Genomic DNA, 11,057 nt, shown 5'->3' with positions numbered 1-11,057 from the left:
CTTTACGGCTGTATTATAAGAATAATAAATTCTTTACATACAGTATTTCCCATTATTCGCGGGAGTTGGGGACCAGAGACACATCGAATCCACAAATATGGAGACCCCTCCCCCGTTTCTGTCTCACCCAACCCCCGTGGCCGAAGAATGTCCGTTACTAATCCATACTCTTCAAAAACACTTCCGACCGGGATTTGTAAAAGATTTATTGAAAAAAATTGGAGTATTGCACAACATAGAGAGGTTTTTTATCCCATACCTTAAGCATTTCAGAGTGAACCATATCCAGATTTCCTGCCCAGAAGTAAACTGACTCGATTCCTGAGGCGTGTCCTCTTTATGACGTCATCCCAGAGAAAGTAGCGTGACTGTATTTCTCCCGCAAAACTTCTTCAAAGATGGATGCACACACCATATATCTGCCTTTAGTAGGCCTGGTCATCACTACACTGCTTCAATACACAGTCACACGTGACTTCTGTGCCTGACTTCCTGTTTGAGCTGGAATTTATTTAAGACAGGACTCAACTGAAGGATATACGGTATTCTGCATCTGCATTGGTTTTACGGAGGAGCTGCACGATTCCGTATGATATGCAACTCTGAGCTGTGATGCTGTGGGATCTCTCATGGCGCCCGCTGTGCTGCACTCAGATCAGCCACTTCCAACCAACAAACACATTTAATTAAAAAGAAGTCTTTCTAATGTAGTTTTACAAAAAATGTCCATTTCGATACGCCCCAAAACCACCTCTTCTATGCAGAAAAATTTTTCTTTTTTTTTTATAAATGCGAGTTTTTTCAAAATTAAGATGATTTACTATCAAAAATCCAATTTGCGAAATTTCAGAGTAAATGGAAACGCAGCTACTGACTTGTCTAAGTCAAAGCGCCGTAAATACATATCAAATATACACCATGTATTGACAAGGCGTTCAATACAATAATCGGTTTTTTGTGTAAATTTAGTCCACATGAAAGTTGTTTTCACTTTCACTCTCAAATATCAAAACAAATATAAGAAAACAAAAGTTTTTATGTATTCATTATGTGTGTGTGTTCATATAAGTTCCACCTGCTAGTCTTTCTTTACCCTGTTCATCCGACCGTGGTACCTGAGAGGATGCAGCATCTGCAGTGGGCGGGGCCTGAACCTGTGAGGAAACTTTAACGTCTGTGCAGGAACAACAGAAAGTGCTGCCTGTGAAACTTGAGAGGTCATGTGTTTACTGCCTCCAAACGTATGCTAACGAACACATGCGGCGCTAAACACAGAGGCCGTCTTATTTCCCAGCATGCCGAGTGTAAACACCACTCTGCAGAGAGAGGAAACTCAATCAGCCGAGCTGAATCACAGTTTCATTCAGTTCTGCTCAAAGAGGCCTTTGCTGCTCTTGTTGTTAATTGCAGACATCATGTGGGAAACATTTACTGCAGAGAGATGCAATTATGGGCTAAAATAAATCCGGAGAGCTGCTGTCAGCACCCGGCTTTCAGAGGACGGCGCTGCAGCCGTAAATGAGACCTGCTGCCGAGTCCGGCCGCCGTGATGTGAAGGAGCGCACGTGAACTGTCAGGAACAGCCGCAGACTTCCAGATGAAGAGCTTCACTGCAAGGAGAGACAGCTGGAAAACTCTGAAGGAGCAGGAATGACGGCTTATCCAGGAGACAAAGAGGTCCACATGAACATACAAACCAGAGTTATGAAGCCAGGATTACCAATGAAACCTGCTGGTGTGGTAACCACAGCAACCAAGATAACCAGGGTCAAAATGAGAGTCATAAATTTAAATGTTAATGGCTTTTTCTGTGTTGGGAGTAAAATGTTGGCTTTAGTGGTCAGAAAGTTTTCAGGTTATTCATGCTGCTCAAATACTAAGTGCTATAACTTTTCCAGAGTGAACGCATTCACACATGATTTCTTTATGTATCTGATAGATTAGGAGAGATTCCTGGCAGAGGGACAGCAGTGCATCGGGCCGGGGAGACTCTGGGACCATCAGCATCCTCCAACAGATTTAAAGTCCAGGCCCATGTTTTGGGCTTCAGGTCACGTGACGGTTCCACAGGTAAAGGAGCAGCGGCGTCTTCCACTGAGTTGCAGCATCAAAAAGTTAGTTGAATTGAAGTTTCTGCAGCCGCTCATGGAGGCAGATGGGCTGGTCTGACAAACACACACACACTGAGTCATAGTTTGACATGACGGAGCGCGGCAGGTGGTGCTGAGAGCTGTCCTCCTCCAAACACACACTCAGAGGAAGGAAAGAACAGGAAGTTTATCTTTCTGAGCGCACATGTCCTCACGATCAGAAGATCCTGATTGCTGTCCACAAACAATCTCTTTCATAAATACTTCTCATGCTGATGCAGGTGGCAGCGCCACCTTCTGGGCTGCAGGAGAACTGATCTGGACTCATGCTAATGAAAACGAATGAGTCTGACAGGGAGGGGGCACCTCTGCACCCACCTCTGAGGAAGCGGCGAGGACAACTCCCTGCTAATCAAAGTGTTTGTTTTCCTTTGGAGAGGTCACATGAAGACGGACCAGAGCCTCCTTAACTGACCCGTTTCATGTCCTCTTTCAAATGCTCCAGCAGAATGAATCCTGTTGAAAAGCTGGACTTCCTCTCTTTAAACAAACTCTAAGCCACGTTTTAATTTCTGAAATGACTGAAGACACTTGAGCCGAAATCAGATTCCTCAGTGCTTGTCGGCTGTCAGGATCTGCTCCTCAGCAGTTTATTAGGACACGAATAAACCAACCTGAAGGAAGTGTGATGAGGGTGGAGGTACGAGTCTTCGCAAGTCTGAAATGAGCCTGTAGAAATGCTCCAGTCTGATGGGCAGCAACACGAAGAAAATAAAAGTATAACATTGTGACTGTCTCTGTCTTTCATCTGATTCTGTAAATCAGGGGTGTCAAACTCAATCGCACAAGGGGCCAAAATCCAAAACACACCTTACGTCGCGGGCCGAACAGAAAAAAAATGTATTGAACATTATTATGACATAGATATATAGCATTACCTGTGATAATGCAAGTGTGAATGCTGTAAGCTGAATTTGGTTGCTGAAGATGCTGAAATTGATGGCTGAAAACGCTGAAGCTAATACATAGCCAGCTAAAATATGATCTGAATGCCAAATTAGCATAGAAAGCTAAAAATTAAAAAATAGGTTAGCCAAAACAGCTAGCATGTAGCTGAAAAAAATAGTTTAATTTCAAAATAGCCTTAAAAAATGGTCAAAAGGCTTAATTAGCCAAAACAGCTAACTCCAAAATAGCCTAAAAATATTTTTAAAAAAACCTAAATTAGCTACAACAGCTAACATGTAAATATTAGCCTAACTCCAACAGGTCAAAAACATTTTTTTAAAAAGCCTAAATTTGCCAAAACAGCTCAAATGTAGCTGAAATATTAGCTAAACTCTAAAAATAGCCTTAAAAACTGTAACTTTTTAACATAATTATGAATAATCAAAAGGCAGGAATATTAATCAAATCAAATCAAACTTTATTTATAAAAAAAAAAATCCAGGATAAATCAACTTAAACCTTATATAACTTTCAATATTTTACTCTTCATAAAAATATATTTTGTCAAAACTATACAAGTTAGAAATAAGCGCAAAATAACATTGGACCATTAATAACAATTAAATAAAATGATCTGGGGGGCTGGGGGCTGACTTTGACACGTGCTGTAGTAGATGAGCTAACCAGAACGTCTTCATTTTGTAGAGTTTAGGAATAAGCAGGAGTGATGTTGGTTAGAAAGTTGACCTTCTTTCCATGTTTCCAGGTATAGTGCTCAAGCAGACCAGTAAAGTTTGAGGCGATGGTGGTTAGTGACACTGAAGGGTCATCAAACTACTCATCTGGACCCCATAAAAGAGCACTAGGGATATCAACAATACCAAGCTAATATAACTAAGCTTCTAACCTAAAAGGATAGAGACAGAGTCTTAGATGAAGTTCTGGTTTGTCCCAGAACATCAGAAAATCTGGTAAAGAGCTGAGGCTGATGTGAGATTCTGGATCGGTTCACAGTGACGTACCGAACCACCGACAGGAATGACACGTATGCTTACGGTAATGACGTACGGTTGACATATCTAAAGAGACACACAGCAGAAGAACTCACCTGTGGCTCTGAAAAGACTTCTTGGATGCTGTTGATTGGTCCAACAGGAACACCTGAACCCTCAAACCGCCTCAGCCAATCAGCTGTCTTCTCCTGCTGGAACCTAAAGGCAGAAATGTGTGTATCTTTGTGTGCGATCGTACCTCTGTGACAGTGTGTGATACTGTAACACATACACCTCTGAGGCAGACAGGGAATATTTGTATGTGTGGTTGTGAGTGTCTGTGTGTACCTCTGTGACAGTGTGTGCAGAAGTTTTTTGCGGTTCTTGACTCTCAGCTTGTTGCTTTTGTAGTTTGGATCCTGGGTAAGTTCTATCAGCTCCAGAACCTCAGGAAACAAAAACAAACATTGTTAAATGCTGTATTTGCTTCAGTTTTAATAAAGGTTTTAGCTTGATTCCTATTATTTTTACAACTGTAAATTCTCTTGTGGATGATGGAAGTTGATAGGATAGAAGTATTTATGAGGAGGTGGATACAGATTCCTTTCTCAGCCACATGCATGGATACATGAGGGTTTGTGGACCAGAACTTACCTGACAGACTCGGACAAACTGCTTGTCGTTTCCTGCAGCTACAACAATGTGTCCGTCCTTGGTCTTGAAGCCCTGAAACCCAAACCGAGGGGAAACAGCAAACATGAAGCCCAGTCATCAAATCCAGAGGAGCCTACCGCAAGAACCGCCATCTGAAGAACAACAACTACCTGTAAAGAGTAATTCACACTAGCTAATGGTGCAGAAGGCTTATGACATCCACATCTGAGAGACACGACTTCTTTAAGCCACAAACATGAAACCCTTGAAACTATTTCAGACACATTATCCAAATAGAAATCTGTCACTTTAGGGCACATATGTCAAAGTCAAGGCCCGGGGGGCCGGATCCGGCCCTCCAATTAACTCTATCCGGCCCTCCAGATCATTTCATTTTATTGTTACTATTCATTATTAATAATGTATAACTAACTATAACTAATCCAAATGTGTTGAATCAAAATGGTAGCCCTTCGTATGACTAAGTACTCATGAATTAGTCCTCAGCTTGATGACTCCTGTCTTAGCGTGTATTCAGACTGGGAATATCCGTTGGTCCGGACTGAGTTCGCTTATTTGTTCCGGATCGAGTCCTAAACCTTGCGTTTGGTCTGCATTCAGACTGGTTTCTACTGGAGATTTTTATTTCGGACCAAACTTTGCAAACAAAACCATGTGACTAAAGATCTCCTCAGTCATTGGTCAGCAGTTATGGGGGCGGGTCAAAATACAAGAGAAAGATGGAGGCGCTGAAGTCTGCAAATGCAAAGGATGTTTCCCTTATTCAAACTTTTTACTTTGTTGATGGATTTTTAGCGTCTTTATGAAGGCCAGCTTCAACACTTTTACTGCAGCTTTGATACCGAGGAGGAGTCCTGCATGACGGTCACTGGAGACGCCACAGTTATAGGTGCACACGCTAATACGTGTGACATGTAGATTGTCTGTAGAATCAAAGCTGATCATGTCAAAAGTTGTTTTAATGAACTCGAAATCATCCGACCACATTTTAATGAGTTTCCGTGTCTCATCGTGGTGTTATGGTGTTGTTTTTAAGAGAATTAAGAGCTTATTACTTTTTGTGTTCTGAAGCAACAAATAAGACATCAGCAATTTCCCAAAGTAAAAAACTTAATAAATTTAGTTATGAATCCTCAGATATCTGATAATTATAACTTGAACAGCTTAAAAAAGTCTTAATAAAATAACTTTTTTTATGCATTGTGTGTGCATTGTGGTCTATGATTGCCAATCTAGTGAGCATCAATGCTCACTGATTTTTTGCAGAGACTTCTGGGAAATTTCTTGGGCAATAAAATAGAGAATTGCAGATTTTGACACATGTATAAAATGATTGCACTAGAGCGAGTCGTGAAGAAATTCAGACACAAGTGTACTGTTGCAGACCTCAAAACGTTAAATAAAAGATTTAGTGTGGTTGCCATGGTTACCTAGATTGGCACATTGGAGCTCCACCCTTTAACCACAACTGTGTGTCCTTATTTCACCAGTTTTCAGTCATGTGAACCAGAGGAGGTCTGGATTGTGATTTATAGTTCTAAAATCTAAAGATAGGAACCCTACTTTATCCTTTATCTCTGGGAGATCTCACCGCAAAGTGGTCATCATCACAATGACAGAACCTAAAAACTCACATGACAAACTGAAAGTAAAGGCAACACCTGGAAGCAGAGGAGAGCGCCTGCAGATCACCTGCTTCACCTCCATCAAACTATCAACACGCCTGTGCTGGACCAACATCTGCAGCACATTTAGATGGAAATCTGACTCTTGAAAGTGTTGACCGAGGGGATCAGAGTCGTTTTCATTAGTTCCACATCTCCCAGCAGGTAGAAATGAAATTTACTCTAATTAAATGGGAGGCTGAGGGGATCGGTGGTGGGGGGCGAGATGATGGCTTTCAGTTTAATAACCTGAAGTCCTCCAGAGAAACCTGGCTGAAAGGCCAGAGAATAACTCTTTTATTTTCCTTCTTTCCTTCCCTCCAGTCATGTCTCTTAGTTCTTTCCCTCTCTCACGATTGCTGTGATAAAACCTCCTCACCACATGAAAGACGTGGAAACATCTCAGCCTGCACGCACTCTCCCTCTGGGCACACGGCTCCCACCGCAGCCTGGCCTTCCTTCCTCCTAGGGGGATTGTGGGTAATGGAGTCCATAAAGGGGGAGTTAGACCACAGCTGGTCCTTGGAGAGGCCAGGTGACGTGGTCACTTCATGGAGGAGGAGTCTGCCCTCTGCTGGCTGCTGGTTGACCCTCAGCTTCAGAACCAAGACGTTGAGCTTCAGGCTAAACTATTTGACATCTGTGGATCCCCCCACCCTCATCCAAAAGATTCAAACAATCCCCTCTCTGGTCTGCTCTGTCCCCTCTGTTATTCCTGGAAACGTCAACTACAGGAGATGAAGACACTTGAAAAGCTTCAACTCCTCTGAGGAAAAACGTCAAATGGAACCACAGACTCTACTGTCTAGACTGGAGATCTGGGGGGGTCGGTAAATAAACGTGTGAGGGAGTTATCAGTGCACATCCATGTTCCTGGTTCATCCTTGAACACGCACATCATCGTGAGTGCAACTAAATAAACACACGTTAAGTGAGTGAATAAATAAACACACTTTTGTGAGTAAATAAAATTGAATGTAAATAATAAACATACATGCCCTCATTTACACATACGCACATCCTCATACGTGTGAATCAATAAAGCTGTACGTCATCAATTTGCGTAAGTAAGTTCAAGTAAATGCCCTCAAATAAATACAGTAATCCTGTGTGTTCTATTGAGAGTAAGACAGGGGTTCCAAAACTACGGCCCGCGGGCCGGATCAAGCCCACCTCCCCATTTGGCCCGGCCCCCCCCACACACTGTCAGAAACGCCGATTGAGAACCACACAGAACGTGGCTTTTACTCCACCCTTCTGCAGTCTGTACTATGACGGAAGAGGATAGAATATTGGTTTGATGGTGATTCACTTTTGACCATTTTTCTAGGAGACCGTAATTTGACATTTAGCTAATATTTCAGCTGCATGCTAGCTGTTTTGGTAATAGGCTTTTTTCTTTTATTTTTTTGGCTAATTTGGAGTCTAGCTAATATTTTAGCTTTATGCTAGCTGTTCTGGCTAAATTAAACATTTTTATCAGTTTTTGGACTAATTTGGTATTTAGCTGACATTTCAGCTACTTGCTAGCAGTTTTTTGCTAATTTAGGCGTTTTCTCCGTTTTTCTGGCTATTTTGGAGTTTAGCTATTATTTCAGGTACATGCTAGCTGTATTGGCTAATTTAGGCTTTTTTCACATCAGGGAAGAAAACAGTTATGTGGCCCTCACAAGAAAAAGTTTGGGGACCTCTTGCGTATGATGATCTCCTGTTCCATTAATTTTCAACACTGACAAACGTCTGCATCTCTGCATCCTTTAACGCCTCAGTCAAGGTTCCTGGAGAACATCTCTAGAGTTTCTTGTCCACCGTGGAAAGCAGATGCTTTGACCGAGATTTCGATGATCTAGCACAGATGCCGACTGAGTTCTGAAAGTGTCCACGCCACTTTGATGAAAATGAGGGAAAAGATGAGGGCAGCACACAATTGGTTAAGGACCCATCACGTCTCTTTTTGACATTTTGAGTCTCTCCAATTGTTTTTGACGTACTGGTTGTTCCGCTCTCTTTGGGTCCAGATGACTCCAACCACATATTGATGTGTGATTCCTTTCATGACAAATGTGGACAAAGGTGGACAGGATTTTATGTCTGCCATGGACATTATAATAATAAAAATAATAATCTTTATTTATAAAGCGCATTTCATGGCGTGCGCCAGCTCAAGGCGCTGTACATAAGAAACATAAAGAAAGAAAACATTTAAACATTTAAAATAGACAATCAAATACCCATTAAATACCGGCCCCTCCCCGCCCACAATGCCCACCCCTGAAACATTCAAAAAGAAACCTGTGGCTTGGCTCTGCTGTACAGAATGGTATTGTTGGGATCCACTTAATCCAGGGGGGACCGGTAACATACATGGGGCACCAGTGCGCCAGTGGGCCAACGCAACCAGGCCCCAAAGGATGGCCAGCAAAACCCCTGAACAAAGAGGATCCCATGAGGAAACACTGGAGCTAAAACAGCAACAACAACAAAAGAAATAAATAAAAAATAATAAAAAATAAATAAACACACGAGAGTAAGTGCAATTAAAGTGAAACTCAAAAATCAATGATAAAAAAAAAAGTTCATCTCACTGTCTTGTGGGGTCCAGATGACCCCACTTTTAATGTAAACAAGCTGAGGAGAGCGGAAGGGTTAAATCACAGATCCTCAACCTCCGGGCCACGAACCGGATCTAGTGAGGTACCGTGACACAGACCACATCAGTACATTGACCCAGTACTGGTACCCTAACTCTAACCTGATAACAGTTCATGTCCTGTACCACGTCCGGGCACGGTTCGTATCGGGTACCGCGTCTGGTTTAGCGTTGGGTTCGGTACTGCATCTGGTACCATGTCCGGTGCCGGGTCAGGGCACCGGTACTGGGTTAGTGCACTGGTACCAGCCGTGTCCAGCGGGGAGACTCAACATGTGGTACCGTATGTGGTACCGCATCCAGTACCGCGTCCTGAGGGTTGCAGAACCTTAATTTTACGAACAGCCAGCACATAAAAAATGAGGACTTGGGGACACCCCAAAGTGACGTGGAGGGGTCTTTAACCAAACGCCAATATCTGACAAGTTGGGAATGGGGATGTGTCGGCTGACCAGTTTCCATGGAAACAATCTGTGTCTGTAGTTTTCCTGGAAGGAAGCAGGTATCATCTTCCAGGAAAAGGAAACATCAGTCTTTAATATGTTCTTTCACATTAAAAGCCCTAAAAAAAGGATGTATCCATCTATCAACACATTCAGCTACTTTAGTGTCTTTTTTATGTGAAAAAGATTTTATTGAGAATGTCAAAACACCATGATCTGCTGATCTTCTCTGGTTTGCACAATAATACACTTTGATCATCATATTTAGTTGTTTTAAAGTCTACACAGCAGTTTACGTCATCTCCACCTCCATTTGAACGTTTTGAGCTGAACAGCCACACATCGCGAGGACAGGAGTTACCTGGTACGGGACGATGCTCTCGTGGGCCGTCCCCCAGCGCCTCGCCTCCTTTCCTGCATTCAGATAGTTTGCAGCAATGTGGCTGAGGCAGGAGACCTGGCAGACAGAGCAGAGGACAAACCGAGAAGTTTAAATGGAAACAGTCATCTTCCTGCATCCCTGCTGCTGCTAGAGGTCACTCTGACTCTGTCCATCTACCAGTGACATCCATCAAAAGAAAAGTGAGCCAAACTAAAGTCCAGAAAAACAACAAGAGCTTTTTTCTTAGGTTTTAAGTCCTAATTTTTTGTCTACTGGACTACAAACTGAAGTGGTATTAAAGTAAAAAATATTTTATTTAAGCTAAATTGGAGCCGCAGCACATTATGATATCTGGAAGAGTTCAACTTCAAATCGGACGTCTGTCAAAATCTGTCAGAGAGAGTGTGACTTTCAGGCCTTTTATTGTGTCCGTCTTTAAGGAGAAAATGTTCGTCAGGTTCGTTTTTCTTCAGCTGTGGCGGTGAAGAGGAAGTGCGGGGTGATTAGAGGGAGCAGTGGGGGCGTTGGAGTTCTGACATGACAGAGCGGGCAGCCCCACATTCGGATGGGTGGTGCTGTCCATCATCGCTCTGTTTGGATTCTGTGTTTAGAGTGGAGAAGCCACAACAGGAACCGGTGCACCCCAGCAGCCACATGTGGAGCCAACCTGAGGGGCTCTGCTGGTACCAGGCCCGATCCAACGTGGCACACCACCAGTCAGAGCAGAACAGCCAACCATGACAAGGAGTTTACCAGCAAAACCTGCAAAGCTCTTCCTCCCCACACAAGCTTGATCGACTTAAACCCACGAAAAACTGGAACGCTTCTCAGAAAAATGTTGATTCTAATCATAAATCGAACACATTATTGCTGAAATATACTATGGTCTTTCACAATAAAAGCCTCAATTTCTCCTAATTTCCAAGAGCGTCTGGTGTAACAACTGATTATAGGCACTATGATCTGTGAACCTTAAAGATCCATAATATCATCTTTTATGCGTCCCTTGACAAACTTTTTTTGCAGGCAACTAGTCTAAAAAAAAAAAAATAAATAATATTTAGAAGTTTGTGTCTATTTTTTTTATTCTTTAATGCAAATAAGGGTACAATGTTTTGAAGAGATATGATTTGACTAATAATTCCAATAATATTTGCAGCAGAAAGTTGCAGGGGGGACACAAAAGGGTAAATTCTCCATAGGGGGGGCATAA

At 42.5% G+C, this 11,057-nt stretch overlaps 1 protein-coding gene across 3 annotated transcripts in view; it reads right to left on the bottom strand.

Annotated features, from left to right (window-relative positions):
• Positions 1-11,057, bottom strand: part of sugct (succinyl-CoA:glutarate-CoA transferase) — a 91,354-nt gene that overhangs the window by 59,600 nt on the left and 20,697 nt on the right. For all 3 annotated transcript variants that reach the window (XM_024280577.2, XM_024280578.2, XM_024280576.2), the window contains exons 9-12: positions 9,824-9,919; positions 4,685-4,756; positions 4,379-4,476; positions 4,147-4,249 (exon numbers count right to left, since the gene is read on the bottom strand). In XM_024280577.2, coding sequence (XP_024136345.1) covers positions 4,147-4,249; positions 4,379-4,476; positions 4,685-4,756; positions 9,824-9,919 — 369 coding nt within the window. The remainder of the gene's footprint in view (positions 1-4,146; positions 4,250-4,378; positions 4,477-4,684; positions 4,757-9,823; positions 9,920-11,057) is intronic.

This window comes from Oryzias melastigma, linkage group LG20, assembly GCF_002922805.2.
Source record: "Oryzias melastigma strain HK-1 linkage group LG20, ASM292280v2, whole genome shotgun sequence".
Classification (NCBI taxonomy): domain Eukaryota; kingdom Metazoa; phylum Chordata; class Actinopteri; order Beloniformes; family Adrianichthyidae; genus Oryzias; species Oryzias melastigma.
The sequence above is the reverse complement of the archived record's forward strand: the minus strand, read 5'-3'. Positions and strand labels throughout refer to the sequence as shown.